Below are 21,552 nucleotides of genomic sequence, written 5' to 3' on the forward strand. Positions count from 1 at the left end.
GAAGTTTGAGGGATTTGAAAGATGATAAAGGATTGGGACACAAGTGATATGTGAAAACATTTTTCCTTGTATGCTCTTGAGTGTTTTTCTGTTTTTGTTTTTTGACCCTGGGTAAACCTTGCTCCTGTCTAAAAAGCTTCATTGGTATGGGGACTCTGAAGCAAGTGGGGGGGGGGGTGTCCTCTTATGTTATACAGCTGTATGGTCACTACTATGAAATTGGCTCTTCAAGTCATATCTTTCCAAATGCAAGATTTCTCCTTATTACTTTCTTCTGAATTGTAAGTGGTATGCTGGGGTTTACAAGTAAGCTTCAGTTTCAAAAAAATTTTCAGTAGTTATAGTATCAACATATTACATGATTTGTTCTTATAGGGACTTGTTTCAATAATCAACCATTTCTCTGAAATCTAGATGTGGGATCACACTTCTGAGGCTGAGAATTTAAACGTCGACATGGTGATAAAGACTTTTTCCTATATTAGATATAAGCCAACAGCTTTGCTTTTAGCACTGACTAGAAAGGAGCTTGATCTGAAGGCAGTCAGGATTCAAAAACAGTTATATAGCGATAGCCTTTTAATAGGCTGCGGAACACTAGCCACTTTAAACTAATCTGCAGGTCTCCTTGTGAGAGCACTATATCAGAATAGCAATTCAAGAAAAAAGTGGTTGGCACCATTTGCTATATTCTAACCTATTTCTATTTTTTCCAATGAAGTGTGGTTATGATAGTTTATTTACCTTGTGTAGCACACCAGGTAATAGGGTACATATTTCAGAATATCCTCCTATTTGTTCTGTAACTAACAACCCAAATGTGCTCATTTCAATCAAACTATCATATTAAATACCAAACATTTTTAAGGCCAAAACTAGGCTATTATGACATAATACATATGTTGAGCATTAGTTTTTTTGTTTCTGAAATGAAGTTCTTAACTGTGGGGGCACCCTGCTAGAAACTCCATAGTTAAGGTTCTGTTTTAAAATGGAGCATAAATTTCTGTTGCTGCCCTAAAAATAAGGGGCTTTTTGATACAAAACTGCTTCTTAGGCCCTTTGATTTTTCTGCGCAGCCTTGGCTTTTTCTCATTTTAATAGGAAAGATTTGAAATTTGGGTCTTGTTTTCCTTGGCAGTCTGACCATCCACTAAAAAAGAACAGAAGCTTTCTCTTTATAAAATGCATGTATGTTTGCATGCGCACACAGGGAAACAGTACAGTATGTAGCTTCATTCATTCACTCACAGATGCGGCTCTCCTCCTCCTCTACCAAATGACCCTGTCCTAGTTGGGTGTGTTGTGATGCACTGGGAGGGATAACTCAGAGGTGATGAAAGGCTGGCATCTGTAGGGGACAGAGTTAAGTTTGTAGTGCAAGTAGTTGTGGTAATAAGGTATCTGGGTATAAAAGAGAACATGTACTGTTGAGTTGGCTTATCCATTTCTGTTTTTTGTGGATTTGAGTCAGGTCTGAGTGTAGCAAACCTAACTATTGCACATCTTGTGTGTGTGTATTAATGCAGGCAGGAGTAACCTACAACAAGCTGTATAAATGCAGTTAACATATGTTTGTCGCAGTTTCAATAAAATATTGTTTTAACTGAACTAATAGCTGTCTCAAGTGGCTACTCACGGGCAAAATCCATCTGTAAAACACGGCTGTTCTGAGGATATAACTTGTGCTGTGTTGATTAACAATATAACTGATTCGCAAAAAGAAAAGGGAGTACTTGTGGCACCTTAGACTAACAAATGGGTCATGGATTATCCCCGCTAAAGGTTTTCGTCCTCTTCCTCCCCCCCCCCCCCCGCCCCACTGGTAATAGCTCATCTCAAGTGATCACTCTCCTTACAATGTGTATGATAAAACCCATTGTTTCATGTTTTCTGTATATGTATAGGTATAAATCTCCCCACTGTATTTTCCACTGAATGCATCCAATGAAGTGAGCTGTAGCTCACGAAAGCTTATGCTCAAATAAATTCGTTAGTCTCTAAGGTGCCACAAGTACTGTATTCACAAAAAGAAAAGGAGACTAACATGGCTGCTACTCTGAAACCTGTCAATATAACTGATTGTTTCACTATATTTTTGGTTTGTTATGAAAAATGTTCAAGCCCAAATAACCAAAACTAACCAAAATGTATAGCCTATAGACAAAGAATGCAATATAAAAAGGAGACAGTACATACCAACTTTTCAGGAAGCAATTCTTACCTTGCAGCATGTTCACCTTATGCAGTAAGTGTGAGTTGAAGAAGCACCTCCAAAATTACCTCCATTTATATCATGACTGTTTACAAGTTTTAAAAGCACTTTATATGTCACCTACAATCCAGCCCACCAGTTCCTTAACATGTTGTTCTGTACCTTTCATTATCTCTGTTCTGGAAACCACATTCCAAACCAGTTGGACTTAGAACAGGTTGGGATTTACCTCTAGGACACACCATTGGTGTATTTTGGCTTTGACAGGCTTCTTATTTTCTAATGCCAAAGCTGACTTCAGCTTTGCAGTGTTGTGGGATATTTGACATGGGTGAATAGAATTGTGGGAAGAGTATAATACATCTAATTAATATAACTTCCCAATACCTATACATATTCTATTAACACTGTGTACATAATACCAATTAATGTAATGTATACTGTGCCTTTATATATATATATATATATATATATATATATATATATATATATATATATATATATATATATATATATAAAAAAAACAATTACCATACGCTTAGGGAGTTTCTTTTGACATGATCTATGTATCTTTTTAATTTATAGCATAATATCTAATCTGTTACAGTTCTAATGTATGATGAAACAATTTATGTACAATAACAAATTCTAAGAACAAGGAAATAAATAAATATAATTTAAAATCACTGTATGTAATAAAGGAACATAAGGACAAGAAAAAGACCAAGCTTGTCCTTAACACTTCTTCTTTACCTGATACCATGAATTTAATTCAGTTTGACTTTTTAAACTTACTGGTTCACGCAATAGTTATGCTGAAGTATTAAAGAGAGGGGAAATTAGTCAGTTCGACATTTGACATCACTTTCTGTACAGGCTTTTTCTTTTTGTTGCTTCCACACTGCCATACAAGTTTTTTAAACTTTATTTTCCTAGTCAAACCATTTTCAGGTGGGTTCAGGGATGAATACAGTACCTGAATTCTTTGAAATGTATGGAATTGACTAGAAATTTTTTTAACTGGCTTCAAGTTAACAGTATTCCTTTAAGTAACTGAGGAAAACCTGCTACTGTTCAGGTCTTCAACATAATGTTAAGTTTGTTCCAGAATAACTTGGGTTATTCTGCCCTTATCCTCATTACAGACTTTCCTCTTGGTTTGGATAGGAAGACATTCTTCCTACACTTTCACAAGGACAGACAGCTGGAGCTAATTGGGGAAAATGCCAACAAAACAGTTTGCTGGTGAAATCTAAACATTTTGTTTAGATTTAGGCAAGGTTCTGATGGGACACAGGAGAGGCTCCGACAGAACCCAAGTATACCACTTTCCCTTTTACAGGGAATTCTGCATTTTTTGCTTACCTTCCAAATCAGAACAAGATCAAATTTCAAAATGTCTAAATACTCCAGAAACAGAACTATCTTTCTCTACTTAGCTCTAGCAAAAAAGCTAAAAAGCTCTGAAGTGCAGTTTTCAAAACACAATCCTCCCGTGACATCTCGAACTACAAACTAAAGTACCTTTCCAAGCATCGTTTGCTTCAGACTGACTTTTCTGCCTACCTACAATCCAACCAAACAGTGTTAGAACGTGCAACCTAGGATCTTGATCCTACAACCTTTTGATGGCTAGAATGGTAAGGGCCGTATTTTAACTCCTTTAGAGGATAATGGTTATCATGAACTTGTCAAAGGTTTTCAATCATGTAAAGCAATATTGTCTAAAGGGAACTTTCTCCAGTCCTAATTAAAGTGAACATACACTTTGAGAGATCCAGCCTTGGGTTGCTATATTTAAATCCCACTGAGCTACCTGTCATGTTGGGTTGATTGGACTGGTATCTTACGCTTTTTAAATTCTAACTGTTAGTTCAAACTATTGTATTGTGCCTGATTCATTAAAACCAAACTAATCTAACACTTGATGTTTTTATTAGGGTTGGTCTAGTCGAATCTAAAATTCGTGTACTTGTTGGGAACTTGGAGAGAAATGAATTTATAAACCTTGCACACGTTAATCCTCAGTCTTTCCCTGGCAACAAGGAACATTGCAAAGAGTAAGTTAAGTTTCTTTCTTCCTTAGTTTAAGAATGTGGTAGTTTGGTCACTGTTAAAATTAAATTGAAATCTGCTAGTCTTCAGTTATTCTAGATATCTTGCAAGAATGTATGTGGAGATATTTCAAGCTAATCAAACATTGCTTCGCAGCTGTGTATCTTCAAGAAAAGGCAATCTGAACAAGTCATAACATTTAAGAATGAGTGAAATATTGTACCTCTGACTAGTATACCAAAACACATAAGTACTAAAGTGCAGATTAAATCTGAAACTCCATAATATTAATGAACAGCTAAATGATGGAGATTATTTTATTTAATCCAGTTCCTGAAGTTAAATTGGGAACATCCAAATAGAACTGATATTGACACACAAATGAGACACACACCAGTGATTTTTTTTTATTATTGGTTTTTAAAGGAGCAACTATGTATCCATGTGGTTCCTTGGAATAATTTTTAGGAAAATGGAAAATGCAGAAAGTGTTAACATTGACTTAACATATGATATACAATCATTCACAGATACAGGTAAGCTTATATTTCACTTTAGTCTTGGTGTGGTTTTTAGTTTGACTCTTACAAGATTATCTAAATAGGTAATATAATCAATAAACTCTTCCCAAACTCTGCCTCCTCCAGGATAGTCATGGTGAAGGTCTAGGTGCAGAGCATGTGGAGGCTTAATTTTAAAATAGTAACTTCCTATTTTGACCACAAAACAGATATCTATCTTGGATGTATACCTGCTGTAGCCATACAATAAGTTAGAAGGTGCATTCCTTGTCAGATACAAACTATATGAGGAACATGGTGAAGACCTGAGTTGAAGCACTCTATAGCCTCTTACATCAAAGAGTTCGGCTAGACTTGTAAAAATGACACTATTTACATCCATCATATTTTTATTTTATTTTTTTTTAGTGGCAGAAAAATCCGTAACATGAGAGCTACTCTTCCCTTCCCTTTCATTTGTGATGTGTTGGAACCACTGAAGTGTAGATCTGAAGGGACAACATTAATTTAATTTAATTCCATGATATTTTACTTAGTATTGTTGCAAGTAATTCCCAAGGCTACAGTAACTGAAAAATAAGAGATTTTTTTTTTGTTTCCTTTAGTTTGATCATTTGACAGCATTTTGTGTATATGCAGCAATCTGGTTCGTTGCTCTTTGGCTTACAGTTTCTCAGTATGTTGTTGGAGCTATGGTGAACTTATTACCTTGAGTGCAGGCCACTGGACTAGATGACCTCTCAAGGTCCCTTCCAGTTCTATGATTCTGTCTGAGAAGTTCAGTCAAATTCCATGTGGGCATCTGATGGGTAATGAAAAAGTGCTTGTTAAACTTCAGTTGTGAGTGAGGTGGCAGTGGTGCTTGGATAATATGGTAACTTAGAGTCATAGTCATAGAAGTCCTAGAATATCAGGGTTGGAAGGGATCTCAGGAGATCATCTATTCCAACCTCCTGCTCAAAGCAGGACCAATCACCAATTTTTGCCCCAGATCCCTAAATGGCCCCCTCAAGAGTTGAACTCGCAACAACCCTGGGTTTAGCAGGCCAATGCTCAAACCACTGAGCTATCCCTCCCCCCCCCCACCCCCCAACTTCTAACAGTTCCTCAGGGCAAGAGTCATTGAGGGCTAAAGCAATTGAGAAGCCTGCAGAAATCTGGCATACAAATGTGTAAGCATTTGAAACTGTTAGTGTGGAAGCCCAGTATGCTAGTTTTGTTAGACTTAGGAGTGGACTGTCTGATACTTCCACAAAGTCTTTGCAGTATATGTATTTATTTGAATGTCAACTGTTGTCTTCAACCTTTTAAAACTTTAATAGTGCACTGATGTATTTTTTTTCTTGCATTTTTAAGTTGTTATAGCGATTGGCCCATATCAATGCATTTATGGATGGCGTTCTGCATGGGCGCTGACTTCCCCTCTGATGGGTGGGTTCTTGACACCCCCCGCCCCTGCACCGCCCTCACCCTGCCCCCATTCCATCCCTTCCCCCAAGTCCCCGCCTCTTCTCTGCCTCCTCCCCAGAGTGCGCCACATCCCTGCTCCTCCCCCTCCCTCCTGGAAAGTCCTAAGCTCTGCCAAACAACTGTTAGGTGGCAGGGGGGTGGGAAGCGCTGGGAGGAACAGAGATGTGGTGCGCTCGGGGGCAGGGTGGGGGAGAAAAAGGCGAGAAAGTGGGAGCTTGGCTACCAGTTGGTACAGAGCACCCAGTCGCCACCTATGCTGTTATGGATGTTTTTGTTTGCAACTCTGTGGCTCAAACTGTTACCAGGCCCCTCTTTTGAAGTCATTTAGCAAATATTGGGCCTTCCTAAACAAATTGTACCATTTTAACTATAACCAGTATAGTTAATCGTTCAATACCTAAACTGGTATAACTGCATCCGCAGTAGAAATTTACTTTGATACAGCTTATTCCTTGCTTACCCAAGCTCTGCCTTGAGGCACAGGCTTTCCTAATCAGATTGGCAGTGGGGAGGGGAGATACAGAAAACCCTGTGTTTTAAATAAGCCCTTAGTCTTTTTCTATAATAAATAACCTATACGTAAATGTATCAATATTAACACCTTTATCCTAATAGTATATAGTTAAATTTGGTACATAAATGTGGCATAGACAAGTCCCACTGATTTTAGATTTAAATGGTTTTAGTGAAAGATCAATGGAAGCTCGGGATCTTTTAACTAATTCTAGTATCCCCAATGCTCTTGGCAACCTACTGAACAACAAACTTAAATTGCTACGCATCAGTTAAACAAATGCAGAATATAAAGTCCAATAAGTAAACCCTTAAGACTGAATATCCACAAATGTGATGCCCAGTATTAAACTTCGAATCGGTAAGAGTGGTATTGCTGCACTTAATTTATAGGAGATGGAAACTGAAGATGCCCTCTTAAAGGGATATCATAAAAAAAAGTGCCAAATTTTAACTTGCATTATCAGTCCTATTTTGTCTCTACCTCTGCTTTGCCTGTCTGCTCGATTTCTGGGCAATCATGCTAGTGAAATGAAATAAACTGCCTCAATCTTTTTTGTCTGCATTTTTAGATTTAAGTATTTAAACAGCTGAGTTATTTGATCTGCAAATACATGTATTTGAATCCATCAATTACCCAACACGGTTTGCAGAGGCTAAAGTTAACTGAACTTTCTCAGTCCAGTGAATCAGAGGGAATTAAATTTAAGATTAAAAAAACACACACACACACACACACACACACACACACACACACACACACACAAATCCTACATTCCTCTTACACTCCAACACTGTTTGCAACCTTTTTAAGCAGCACAGACACCTGTAATCAGTTGTTTTAAAGAGGTATCTTTTTTAAACAAAGTTAAAATGACTATAGGATGGTGACAGACTGCAAACATCAAATGGACTAAATTGGTTATGAAATGTAAAGTAAAATGGGCTTCCCATCATACAGTTCTCCCATTTTTATCAACTGGCATGAATTTGGAAACTCTCCTGGTAACCTTCTGTTATTGTAGCTTTAGTTTAAATGAGCTTCAACATATTGACAATATTCCAATATGATATGTTCAGAGTAAAAACACTTAATGAAGACCTGCTGTTGGCTTCTTCATTCAGAAACATAATTTTATAAAAATATAATCTAAGTTGAGGGAATTGGAATCTGCATGTATTCTGGCTTTAAATTGGGTAATTGCATATTGCAGTTCATAGGCAGGCAAATAACATCAATATGCTAAAAGACGGCATGAAGATTGAAGCAACTCATGTGAAGAAAAAGCAACTGCATTATTATTTGCCTGCTGAAATTTTACAGAAAAGAAAGAAGGTATGTTGAAGTTTTGATTCTTCACATATTTGCATGTGTGCGTATCTTTTTAAAAAAAGATTTATATCTCGTAACCTTTGTTTTCAGCAAAGCATACCAGACATTGCTCGAAACATTAGTGGGCTTTCATCGAAAAGGGCTTCAGTGGATGTAAGCTCTTTGGATGGTTCCATGAACTCAGACACAGGAACACGATATAGCTCCCCTTTCTTGTTAAACAGGATCTCTAAATTGGACAACAACTCTCTGATAGAAACAGAAAGGTTAGTAGTTTGTAAGCTTGTGCCTTGTAGCAATGTGAAGGGCTTGCAAAGGGTAACTTCTACTTTTAACGTGGACAAGTTTATTTGGCAGTTCTTACTTCAGTCTTTATATAAATTGCTGTGGCATGTATACTAAATTTTTTAATCAATAATTAAGTTGACTCTTGGTCTTGCAAAATAAATATATGGAATAATTGTAGTGTCTTGTATATCTACAAACTTTTGAAGGATAATGACCATGAATAAATGAATGGCAGCAAAAATGTAAAGGGATGTTATGCCAGAAATCAGCTGTCTTCAGTATACAGTATATGCATTTTCTTCGGCCAGTGGATAGTTCAAGGAGATAGACTAGCTGTGTAACCGAAAATGTGAAAGAGCATTACAATGTTTATTTAACAGGAACACTGTACTTCAGAGAACCAGTGCTGCTACCAATAGAGAGAAGTCATTGAATGTCACTGTGCCATCAGTGCCTGTTAAAAGACTGTCCATTCCAGTTATTGGTTCAAGTATGTATCCAAACATAGTGAGGAAAATGTAACCCTTAACTCTATGTAACTACACTTTAAAGGCTGTTTTCTTTGTGCAGAGACCGAGATTGCAGGTACAACAAAAGCAGTGCTACCTCCAACTGGATGCACCATACCTACAGTAGTAGGACGAAATGTGATTTCTCGACTTATTACACCTCCTCCTGCACAGGGACAACAGCTCCTAAATGGAATTTCAACTCTAAACTCTAAAAATGCAGCACCTAAAAGACCTCATTCACCTTCCTCAGAAGAATGCACTAAAAGACTTAAAGATATAGAAAAGGTAAAAACACACTTCAATATGGAATCAAAGAGAGAAAGAGTTGGAGAGATGTATATAGATAAACTCCAAAAGACTCTGCAGGTAATGTTATAACTTCAATTTTTAATACTGTCCTTTTAAAAATACTGGCTGTCAGAATTAGCCTAGTGTTTAATGTTCAAAGTTCGTGTATGTAGAATGCAGTGTTCAGATCTGACATGACAGTTTCATTCCAGCAATCCATGACTAAAGCCTAAACTTTGATTATAGGCTCTTGGAAAGTTTGAAACAATTGCATACCACACCTACCATTAGATCCTCTAGGAAGAGGATAGAAAATGTCTCATAGGAACAACATCTAATCTGAAGCTCTATGAAACATTTAAAAATAACCTGGAAAAGATTTTTTTTAAAAAAGCTAGGCTTGTGCCCTTTATTTGTTGCTTAGTGATTTATAAAGAGGGCCCGAAAGTTCCTACTGTTATGCTTGCTTTAACCATAGAAATATCAGTATTGTTAATTCTGGACTATCTCTTCTTTTTGCTGAATGACCTAGATGCCTATTGTTAATGAAAGGCACTATAGGGGTGGTATTGAAATCTTTACCAAAGCCTGCCTTTCTCCAAGATGTTCATTAGTCATTGAAGTTTGACTAAAGAGTCTACATTTCTTCTACTTCTTTGAGTAATGGTCCCTATTGTATTCCATGGTGGTGGGTTATGCATGTGTACCAGACATCCAGAGCTGGGGAATTTGAAAGTAGTGTCTGTTGGTCCACACATGCACTCTGATTTACCTGTGCCTCTGTCTGAGGGGATAGAGAGCAGGACAGACTGATCACCTCTACGGTTTCTTCTCACTACTGCATGGTCCAGGTTGAAATCTTCAGTGTCTACAGCTTTGGCTACATCCTACAAAATAAGAATTACCTAGTTTGTAAACAGCTTTAACAGTTGAGTGTTTCTATAGATCAGTTTCCTAGGTAAAATCACCCCATTTAGGTACAGGATTATGCCCAGGACTCCAGGCATCAAATGCCATGCTTCCTTCCCATGATCCTTCTCTGTCAGCGACAACCACCTCGGTCTGTACTGCCGTGGGAAAGCCCACATCATGATGAGGTGCAGTATCTGTCAATTGTTCCCCAGCTATACCCGAGAAAGGCAGGAACTTCGTCTCTGCAAATACCTCATGGACAAGGCCATGAAGCCCCAGTCGGATCCACCTCTGAGGTAATTGACCATGGGAAGGAGTTTATCACCCATCCTATACACAACACTTCTCCCTTCCAACGGCACCAACAGTACCGCCACTGGAACTGGAATCTGACTTCTCTTCAGGAGAGTGAATCACCCTATGAACTTTTCTTCCCCTACCCTGTGTGTTCACCACCACCCAAGAGACCTGCACCAGTTTGGGACCGACCTCTCCTTCATCTAACTTGGAGCCGCAAGTACCCCATGTCATGGGGGGGCCCCCATGACTACCTACTGACCCTTCCTACTGGGGGCCTTGGGACCAGTAGTCCCATGCAGAGTCTATCCAATCTGCCAGGGAGTCACCCCTTGCCTCCCCTCTAAGGGAACACTCAGATCTGGCATGGGAGGAACATTGTTTTGGATCAGGTGGTTTCACTGGAACTAGTAAGACTGCCATCTTCATCCCTGGATGAAGTGGTGACTCCTACATCTCCATCCACATCTCTTCCCCCAGTGACTTCAGGAAATTCCCAGATCATCTCCACAGAGTTGCTGGAGAGTTTGATTCCTCTCCAGGAGATCCAGGACTCTCAGCACAAACTCTTAAACATCCTCCATGCATCTAGACCCCAACATATTGGCTCTCCCTACTAATGAAGCCATACTGGAGCCATTTAGAACAGTTTGGTGCTCCTCTGCCAGTTGTGCTCCTACCCTGTAAAGGGCAGAAAAGCGTTATTACATGCAAGCTGAAGGAACAAATCTATTTTCTAAGTGGTGGTCCATCCTGCTTCCAAAAGGGCTAGACAGTCACATCCATGGTCTATCCTTGCTGATAGAGGGCAAATGCCTGGATCTGCTGGGGAGAACAGTCTTCTCATTATCCAGCCTCCAGTTCATGATACGATTTCCTGATGCTGCCAAGTTTGCAGAGTTTACTGACTGCCTTCCGCAGTAGGATGGAGCTCATTTTCAAGCTCTGATAGATGAAGGCAAACTGATAGCCAGGACCATTCTCCAATCTGTAGTCGATGATGCTGATACTTCCTCTAGAGCTATGGCTACTTCCATCATCATGAGCAGAGAGTCATGGCCCAATGTCAGGGTTCCCTGCAGAAGTCCAAAACAACATTGAGGACCTCAATGAATCACACCTCTTCAACCAGAAAACAGACTAGTCCCTCCATACCCTGAAGGACTCCAGGGCTACCCTCCATTTGCTGGGGATATATGCACCTGCTTCTAAGAGGAAGTTTCACTGCATATCGGTCACATCTAGGCGCATGGTTCAGCTGTTTGTTTGTTTGTTCCATCAGAGGCCCTATGAACCATGTAAGAGACGGAGGATGTATGGAAGCAGGGTTTTTGAACCCTCTAACAGCTCAAAGAAAAGGAGTACTAGTGGCACCTTAGAGACTAACAAATTTATTTGAGCATAAGCTTTTGTGAGCTACAGCTCACTTCATCGGATGCATCCGATGAAGTGAGCTGTAGCTCACGAAAGCTTGTGCTCAAATAAATTTGTTAGTCTCTAAGGTGCCACTAGTACTCCTTTTCTTTTTGCAAATACAGACTAACACGGCTGCTACTCTGAAATCTAACAGCTCAGCATCTCAATATCAGCTCCTGGCTCAATGTTGGTTTTGATGGGTGCTTGAGATCCATGAAACACTAAGTCTGACACCACCTGACCCCACACACCATTTGGGGGTCTTTCTACACTATTTCAACGCTTGGACTGCCACAATAACAGACAAGCAGGTGCTGAATGTCATGCACTCTGGCTATGATAGTATGCATCCCTACCTCCTCCAAAACCACTGCCTGCCCCCTTTAGAAGCCACTCGCCTGAGAGTATTCTCAAACAAGAGGAACTCCTTGCTGCAGCAAGAAGCAATAGAACTTGTCCCTCCTCAATACTAAGGGAGAGGGTTTCACTTGACTGACTTCCTGGTATTCAAAAAGAAGCTTGGTTGGAGACCGCTCCTATACCTCCCCCATCTCAACCACTTCATTTGCAAACTATGATTTTGCATGGTCATGTTGGCAGCTATAATTCCATCTTTATAAAAGTTCATGTGGCTTATGGCACTTCCTTCCATGTAGACATTCATTCCACCCACAAATGCTTCCTCAGATTCTTGGTGGACTTGACCCATTTTCAGTACTGAATGCTCCCCTTTGGAATAGCAACTGCCCCCAGAGTCTTTTACCAAGATAGTCTCTGTAGTAGCAGCCCATGTCAGACATTGTGGTCTCATTGTCTTCCACTACCTTGATGACTGGCTCATTGTTAAGTCCCGCAGGGACACCTGTGTATTAACTTCGATGATGCTACACCTGCTCTCCTCACTGGGAGTCAGTATAAACACTGAAAAAGCTGTTCTCAGCTCCACACAATCTCCAGATTTCATCCAGACAACCTTGAATTGTATTACAGCAAGAGAGTACCTGCAGGATAGGTTCCAGACCATGAACAATATCATAGCCTACATCACAAACAAGCCTCGAGTACTGGTTAAGTCGTGTGTATCTGCTAGGTCATATGGTCTCATGCAACTACAGCACTCCACTTGCAAGACTCCACTTTCATTACCTTCAAACACGGCAATTGGTGTACTCCCCAAAATGTCAGTCAGTGAACCCCATGATGACCATTCTGCCCAGTGTCTTCCCTGCTATGGTGGACAAATCCAAATCCTTGTCCGGTATGCATGGGCTTCTTTCTCCCTTCCTCTCCAGACAGACCATTACTACAGATGCGTCCCTGTTGAGTTGGGGAATCCACATGAACAACCGCACAGCTCAAGGTACCTGGACATCTCAAGAGTCCAGGATGTGCATCAATATTCTGGAATTGTGAACAATCTGAAAGGCATGAGGGTCCCTTCTTTCATTCGTCCATGCTCACCAGGTCCTTATAATGTCAGACAACATTACACTGTCTTCATCAACAAGCAATGAGGAATGGGTTCCGCCTCCCTGTGCACAGAAGCAGTCTGCCCCTGGAACTGGTGTATCATCAATCAAATCATCCTGTTGGAAGCCTACATTCCAGGAAAGCAAAATGTGCTTGCAGACTCCCTTAGCAGACATTTCAGTTAACCACAAGAGGGAGCTCCATGATGCAGTACTTTGTGAATTTTCACTCTGAGGAACCCCAACCAAAGACCTGTTCACTTCTCAAGAAAACAGGAAATGCACCACATATTGCTCCAGAAAAGATCTTGGTTGTCACCCAAGACACTCTGCTGCTTCCTTGGTTGGACCAGCTCAACTACAACTTCCCTCTTTTACTGATCCTTCCACAAGTTCTATGCAAAATCCAGTAGGATGGAGAATGGGTTTGTCAGATTGCCCCCCCTTTCTGGGGTGCCACCTCATGTATTGGGGTACCACTCAGCCCACCAGTCTGGGTTCCCTTACACTACCCTGCTGAGCCAGGCCCTCAAGCCTTGTCCAGCACACAAACAGGTAGGGCCACACCCAGCTGCAGAAAGACTTACTGAGATCAGCTCTGCGTAGGAAGACTCAACTCGGGAATTGCCCAGCACTCAAGTGCATGCCCCCTCTGGAGTGCAAAACAATTTTGGGTTTATCTTGCACTGTACAGAAATCTGTACAGCAGAAGCTCATGAACCCACCTCCTCCCTCAATGTGGAATAAGATTTGCCCAGCTTTTTGCTCCCCACCCCCCAATTATGAATTCCACAAACTAGTTTCAGAATGAACAAAAACAAGTTTAGTAACTACACCAGATTTTAAGTGATTATAAGGAATAGCAAACTGATCAAAGCAGATCACCTTAGTAAATAAACAAAAAACGCAAACTGAGCTTAACGCATCTAGATAGGATATAAATTAGCAAATTCTCACCCTGAGTGATAAATAGGCTGGCAGATTCTTAAGGCACAAGTTTCCTTGGCTTTCCCAGGTTTTCATACACAGGCTAAAGATCCTTCTAGCCTGCGACCATCACTTCCCACCATTCAGTACTTGCCCCTCAGGTGTTTCCAGGTGTGTTGTTGCAGGGAGAGCGAAGTACCTTCATGATGTCTTTATCCTCCTTTTACAACATCTCCCCACTTGCTGGAAAGCTCTTTTTGCTGTGACATGGGTCAAACAGTCCCCATGACGTAGTGCTGTCTCAGAGGTTTCTCTTGTACACAGTTCCTGGGGTAATCCTTGGGCTTATGTGCCTTTCCTCAGTAAGTCATTAACATTGTTAGGTACAACAGTAAAAAGGCCTGAAAGGCTGCTTGTGGGTGTTTTTAACCTCACAACATGTTTCAGTAACACATACATAGCCTTCACATACAATGATAGCACATACAATCCAACAAGATATTAATATCTGGCAGATCAAGACTTTTTTTTGAATACTTCACAAGACCTACTTTATACAAAACATATCCTAATTACATGATAGTGGTGAATATTGGGATGTCAAAGGGTTATCCTGATTGCCCTCTTCTGTTCCACACAGTTCTGGTTTCCCAACCTCCTACACATGTTATCTTGACCACTAATCATCCTCCCAACATTTCCTGAGCTCCTGACCCAGTGGAACAGCAAGATCAGACACCCTGATACACGTCCGCTCCTCCTCAGGATTTGGTATTTGGATGGACATCATTATGTTCACGCTCCACAGCCATAAGAGACCTCTCAAATAATAGAAAGGACTCTACTAGAAAATGTTACCGAGCTAAATGGAAGCACTTATCTTGGGCACATCAGAGAGGCATTCTCCCAGAAAATACAGATATTCCTCTCATCTTGGACTATATCCTATCTTTGAAGACATCAGGTTTGTCCATCAGCTCCTGGCAAGTTCACATGGGGTAATCGGGGCATACCCGCCACCTTCTCAGGGCTACCTGGTCTCTGCACATTCTCTGTCCAATAGACTCTGGAAAACCCTAATAAGAACTTTCCCAGGTATTCAGAAGCCTACTCCCCAGTGGCACCTAAAATTTGTTCTCTTGGTACTCAAAGGCCCCCCTTTGAACCTTTCGCTTCTTGCACAATGTGTCTCCTTTCCATGAAGGTCATGGAGCCATCACCTCAGCTAGAAAAGTTGGTGAACTTGGAGCAATGATGGCAGATTCTCCTTAAACTATATATTCCATAAGGATAAGGTTTCTTTGTGTCTACCCCCCAAATTCACCCCAAAGTAATTTTGGAATTTCACTGTAGCCAATTTGATTCACTTACCGTGTTCTTCCCAAAACCACACGCTTCAGCAGAGGAATGAAAACTCTGGTCCCTTTTACCTGCACAGAACAAAACCACTCAAGAAATCCCTGAGACTATTCATCACTACAGCAGAAAGTTGGTCTCCACCCAGAGAATTTCTAAATGGATCTCTGGCTGCATTCAATTCTGTTGCTATCAAACCTTCTCCCCAATGATGGAATAAGAGCTCATTCCACCAGAGCACAAGTAACAACTATGGCATCTCTTTACAGATGTCCAGGAGGAGGACCTTTTGAAGTGGGCACATGGGCCTCCATTCAGACATTTGCAAGACACTTTGCCCTGGTGCAGAACTCTTCTGCTTATGCCTCCTTTAGGACCACAGTACTCCTCTCAGCCCTCTGTCTACATCCTCGTACCCTTTTCCTACTTAAGTCCTGTTTGTCGATCACCCCCAGTGGAACACAATAGGGATCATCACTCAAAAAGAGAAGGTTATTTACCTGTAACTAGAGGTTCTTTTAGATGTATGGTCACTACCTATATTCCCTACCTGTCCTCCTCCTTCCCCTCTGCTTTGGATCTTAAGAGGCAGTCGGTCCACCCTCAGATGGAGGCAATGAGGTGAGCTGGGCCGCATGCATGCACTAACAGATGCTATTTTTCTCTGGCTCTGGACATATGGTATGCATGCACCATCCACAGTGAAATACAGATAATGACTACATATCTCAAAGAACTTCCAGTTACAGGTAAATAACCTCCACTTTCAATTGCTCAGCTTTCCCCAACTTTGGAAATGTATAAACATAACTAGTTATGTTAAGTTTCTAAGCAAAACATTAATTTTCATGGGGAAAAAAATAAAGGCCTGAAAGGGCTTTTTCTATGTCAAATTATCAAAAAACACAAGCCAAATGTTTTGCTAGTCATCTTCAAAACTTAAAACCTCCGTTGGTCCAAGCAGCAGTGATGATGTAAGGAAGTAATTCCATTTCTGCAGGTGTATAAACCCACGCTTTTCCACTCCATAATTGCTATTAAGTATCTTAAATATGGATTATAGAATTAATGATGGGAGAAATCTTGACATTGCAGGAAGCATTAATTGCACATCTTGGCTGAAGTGAATAATCCCTTTCCCCACCACTTCTAGTAGGTATAGGTGTTTGATAGTACTACAGCAAAATATAGACAAAACTGATTTGTTTAGAAGGTTCGTCAGCTGCTTGGATTAGCTAAAATTCTGTGGAGTGTGAGGCTTGGTTAATCTGTTGTAATTTGCAGTGACAGATAATAGACCAAGAAAACTACAGAATCTTCCTTACAAAATGTTAATGATTAAACCACAAAAGATGAGTTAAAATGGTAGATGTAGTTCATTCGTCCAATGTTACACAGTTGACAGATGCAGTATGTGCCTTCTGATATAATTATAAAAGGGGTAATACACTGGAAAAAATGGCTATAGGATGTCTTTGTATTACGATTAATCTTCTGTATAGTGTTTTGGGGTTTTTTGTACAGTATCTCAGGCGCAGGTGGCCTTCAGGAGCAGACACTTAACCTGCTGGACAGGTTATCAGCAGCTGACATTGACAGAGCACTAACTTTTTTTTATAAATTCCATTTCTCTGGAAAAAACATAGCTTTTGCTAATTTTACCTCCATTTTTGTGGAAAGGCAAGAAACAACTAGAAAACACTACATTTTGGAATTTGTTTATACATTTCCAAAAATGTAAACTTTAATTTTCAAGTAATTGAAAGTTCCTACTGGGCCTCAGAATAGGCCAACTCATCTGGTTCTTGCTTGTGTTTTGTAGTCTAACAGCAACGCTTTCTTCCGTAAGGACTGTTCGTGCTAGGTCAAGTTCAGACTCGGATATGCTCTCTCAACTTCCATTGATTTGAATGAAAGTTGTACTCGTATCTGAGGATAGTTTGGTCCCTGAGCTCTAACCATATAAATGGCTTTGATACTATGTATCCTACTCTAGTAAATTGGACTGGATTCAGCATTCAAAGACTGTAGCATCCAAGATGATGTAAAGAGAAAATCTACAGGGAAAAAATATAATTTGAGGCATTCGTCTCAATTTTTTTTAAATCCTGAATAAACTACTTTAACTCTTAACTAATTAAGTAAAATTCCTTAGATATTCCACTTGACATGACTAAGAAAATAAATTTTAGTTAAAATCACGGTTAGACAGAAAAACGTTTGTTACTTACAGCTCTTATCAAGCTTTATCCATTTTCCTGTTTCTCCACACATCACACCCAGAAATTATTTGCTGGGAAGCTAAAGTGTAACCTGGTACTTTAGTTCTCTCCGAGCATTTGAATTATTTCTAGACTTAAAACTAGAACTGGGTGAAATTTTTTGGACAAATAGCTTATTGGATGAGAATTTCAGTCTTGGTCAACTCTAAACTATTTGAACTTTGACACTAATTTGCCCAATGATTTCAGCCAAATTTTTAGCTTGGGCACCATTCACAAAATGGTGGGAGGAGGTGGTGCCTCCTTTTTTATGACCATGTTGCATTATACCACTGGGCTATGGAATATTATGGGACAGATCTCCCAATCTCTTATAGTCATTGGAACAGGGACTTGAACTTGGGTCTTCCCCTTCCAGATGAGTACCCTAATCACCTGGCTGTAGTCTCTTTCCCAATGACTATTCAAACATTTTTGTATACCAAGGGGAACAGCTTCAATGGAGAGATTGAGACGCCCAACCCAGATTATGCAATGGTCCAGTTGTTTGGGCGCTTTCCTGCAATGTGGGAAACTCAAGTCTGGGGAGGCGGGTATTGAATCCAAGTCTCCCACATCCCAGCTGAGTGCCCTGACCAGTGGGATAAAAGGTATAAGGGAGGTACAACCACTACCTCTGGCCATCTTGTGAATCATTTCCTTTGCTGCTTTATTTTAAAAGTGCCATGAAATTAAATTTTTATTTTGGATCAAATTAAACATTTTGTTTTGACCTAAAGTTTTTATTGACTTTTTCAGTTTGGCAAAAAACTTTTTTGAATTTGTTGACTCAAACCAAATATTTTTTTCCAGAAATGCCAGTAAACCAAAAAAGCAGTTACTTGCTCAGCTCTTCTAGCTCAAACAATTTAAATCTTGCCTCCTTCAAACTTAATTTTTTTCTATCAACTTCTTTAAAAAAAAAAAAAAAAAAAAAAAGGCAGCCCAACCTATAGGCAGAAGCTGGGCGCTGCTTAGGTAAGTTCACAGAGCCTGGATTTATATGTAAAATAGCCATGTCAAATAATGGTCTGTTTTATGTAAATTCAAATTTTGAACACACTTCCCTTTTCCTGTGAAAAAGGTCTGAATATGTCTCATGTAAGAAAAGTCTAGCTAAAAACTGTTATCGTAAGAGGGCGCACCCTGTGATTCATATCTTTGGGTACATATGTAGGTCCTCCTTTACAGAAGAATAAAATGACCCAAAATGCCTTCCACATAAAGAATAGATGTCATGAGGCTTTTAAAGTTTCATAAACGCTTTCTTGTTAGTTGGAACTAGAAATATAGATATAACCGGCATTTATAAGCATTTGTTAGCTGATATTTGTGCTTTTCATATAAAGGAACTTGATTGCAATGCATTCAGTACACTATTCTTAAATACTTTGGGTTTTTAGGATAGCCTTGGAAGAGGGGAATCCATGCCTGTTCCAACTATTGACACATCAAGATCACAGGTATGGTCTACCTAGTCTTTATGTTCACAGATAAAGCAAAACTAGTGAATATTTCCAGCATATATTAAGGTAATATTTGTTTACACACAAAGCTAGCTATTTGACAGCGTAAAGTACTTTTCTGTTGATTTACTATAATTCTTTAACTCTTGTGGCAACATATGGTAACTGTGATTCTCACTTACACACTGTGCAGTAGTATTTTGGAGAGCTGCTTTAGCAACTCTCAAACAGACAGAAGTCCCAAACTGCCATGCTTGCTTAAAAAGGTTTAGGCATCCAGCCAAAGATTGAAAAACACTTCATTTGCACACACAAGCATCTTTCTCCTACCATCTCAGGTATTCAAACTTCACAACCCTGTCAAAAAACTAGACAAAGTCCCATTCTTTCCAAACAGCCTTCTTAGTGTCACTAGAATCTTTGATCTGCTTCAATCACATTCTTCACTGAGTGCTCTGAGCAGTTAGTCAACCTCCATATCACATACAGGACTTCAATGTCAAAAATTGGATATGCTCAAAAATATCAGCAAATTATAGCAATTACACTTCAGATTTTGAAACCTAATTTTTTCAGGCTCTCTTGATCTAAAGTTAGGCCAATCAAGATATGCAGTCTGAAATTTAATATTAAGACTCTTACCACATTCATTCGTTTTCACCAGGCTGGGACAGGTGGTTGGGGTGTGGGTGGGGGTGCGGCTCTAGGGTGGGGCCAGAAATGAGTTCAGGGTGCGGAAGGGGGCTCTGGGCTGGGGCCAAGGGGTGTGGAGTATGGGAGGGAGTTCTGATCTGGGACTGAAGTGGCTGGAGCACGGGAGGAGATGCAGGCTCTGGGAGGGTGTAGTGTGGGTGCAGGAGGGGGCTCAGGGCTGGGGCAAGGGATTGGGATGCATGATGCAGGCTCTGGAAGGGAGTATGGGTGCAGGAGGGGGCTCAAGGCTGGGGCAGGGGCTAAGGTGTGGAAAGGGGTGAGTGGTGTGAACTCAGGGTGGTGCTTACCTCATGCTGCCTCTGCCTGTAGGCACTGCCCCTGCAGCTCCCATTGGCCATGGTTCCTGGCCAATGGGAGCTGTGGAACTGGCATTTCAGGATGGCGGCAACATGTGGAGTTTAGGAGCCGAGGGACATGTCACCACTTCCTGGCTCTGTGTGGCTTCCCAGTAGGGAGCCTGCCAGCTCCAGAGCCACCAGGGTCTCTTTTCGACCAGACACCTGGCAACCCTAGCAACATGCCACTTGATGCTGGTTTGCCTAATTCAGTTGAACTCTTGAGGGAAGATGGGGGGGGGGAGGGGAATGTCCCTTCCCCTGTACTATCTTCGTGAATAGTGAAAATTCTTCACAGTGAAAAGCAGACACTTTGCCTGCAAGTGTCTAACTTCTAGTAGAGAATTGGCAGATAATTACTATGGTGGGGGGAATAGCATATTCTAGACTGCTTGGTTTGGTGTGGTAGGTCATGAAGTTAATCTGTAGGTCTTGTTTACTGCTGAAACAGTTTCACTTTCTACCCAACTTCTGTTTACATTATGCATATTTAAAAATATTTCCCCTTCCCCCTTGGTTTCAATTTCTCTATTGTAGAGACTTGCCAGTAAAGAACTACCAGATTCATCTTCTCCTGTTCCAACAAATAACATTCGTGTCATTAAACATTCCATCAGATTGACCCTTAACCGGTAACTACAGTGCCTTTTCAGGTAAAGATAATATGCACTTGTTTAGTGGTTCATATAAGCAATTTTTACTTTTATACTGCAGTTGCTGTCCCACATAAAATATGGAGTTAATGTCTCCAAATTGGAGAGATTTTTCCAGTTGTTAATTTTTGTCCGCATTTTGACCTGCAGATGCTGTAAGATACTTCCATTACTCTCTAGCTTTCCCAAGATCGCCTGCTGACAAGCCACTATCTACAAAATCATGGCTTTTGAGTCCTTTTTTTTTAAATTGCCTTTAGTTTAAATATTTGCTACTTCTGACTGATCTACTTCTCATTTTGAACACCCTTCCAACAGCAGTCCTTGTTTTTTAAAAAGTCTTGTGTTATAATCATTGTCTTGAGCTGAAAAAAGTTCTGAAAAATACAAAAAAAATGTCCTGTGATACCATTTTTCTGAATGTATGTAAACATGTTTACTTCAGTCACTGGAGCCACATTCTCTGGTTAGAAGTATGTGTATGAAAGTCCTAGTATTGTTTGTTTCTGCTTTCCTAATAGTGTAGATATACATTATTTTGTGGACTTCAA

The 21,552-nt window shown here is 40.2% G+C and overlaps 1 protein-coding gene across 4 annotated transcripts in view; it reads left to right on the forward strand.

Moving 5' to 3' along the window:
- The window catches only part of PAPOLG (poly(A) polymerase gamma), a 63,583-nt gene extending 42,338 nt beyond the window's left edge, over positions 1–21,245 (forward strand). For 2 of the 4 annotated variants that reach the window (XM_038396710.2, XM_043511953.1), the window contains exons 14-22: positions 4,156–4,275; positions 4,697–4,806; positions 7,989–8,110; positions 8,198–8,373; positions 8,776–8,885; positions 8,966–9,273; positions 19,237–19,296; positions 20,886–21,001; positions 21,152–21,245. In XM_038396710.2, coding sequence (XP_038252638.1) covers positions 4,156–4,275; positions 4,697–4,806; positions 7,989–8,110; positions 8,198–8,373; positions 8,776–8,885; positions 8,966–9,273; positions 19,237–19,296; positions 20,886–20,984 — 1,105 coding nt within the window. In that variant the 3' untranslated portion in view covers positions 20,985–21,001; positions 21,152–21,245. The remainder of the gene's footprint in view (positions 1–4,155; positions 4,276–4,696; positions 4,807–7,988; positions 8,111–8,197; positions 8,374–8,775; positions 8,886–8,965; positions 9,274–19,236; positions 19,297–20,885; positions 21,002–21,151) is intronic. The other 2 variants (XM_043511952.1, XM_038396711.2) reach the window with 2 other exon arrangements.
- Positions 21,246–21,552: the final 307 nt, after the last annotated feature.

The sequence above is a fragment of the Dermochelys coriacea genome, chromosome 3 (assembly GCF_009764565.3).
Source record: "Dermochelys coriacea isolate rDerCor1 chromosome 3, rDerCor1.pri.v4, whole genome shotgun sequence".
Classification (NCBI taxonomy): domain Eukaryota; kingdom Metazoa; phylum Chordata; order Testudines; family Dermochelyidae; genus Dermochelys; species Dermochelys coriacea.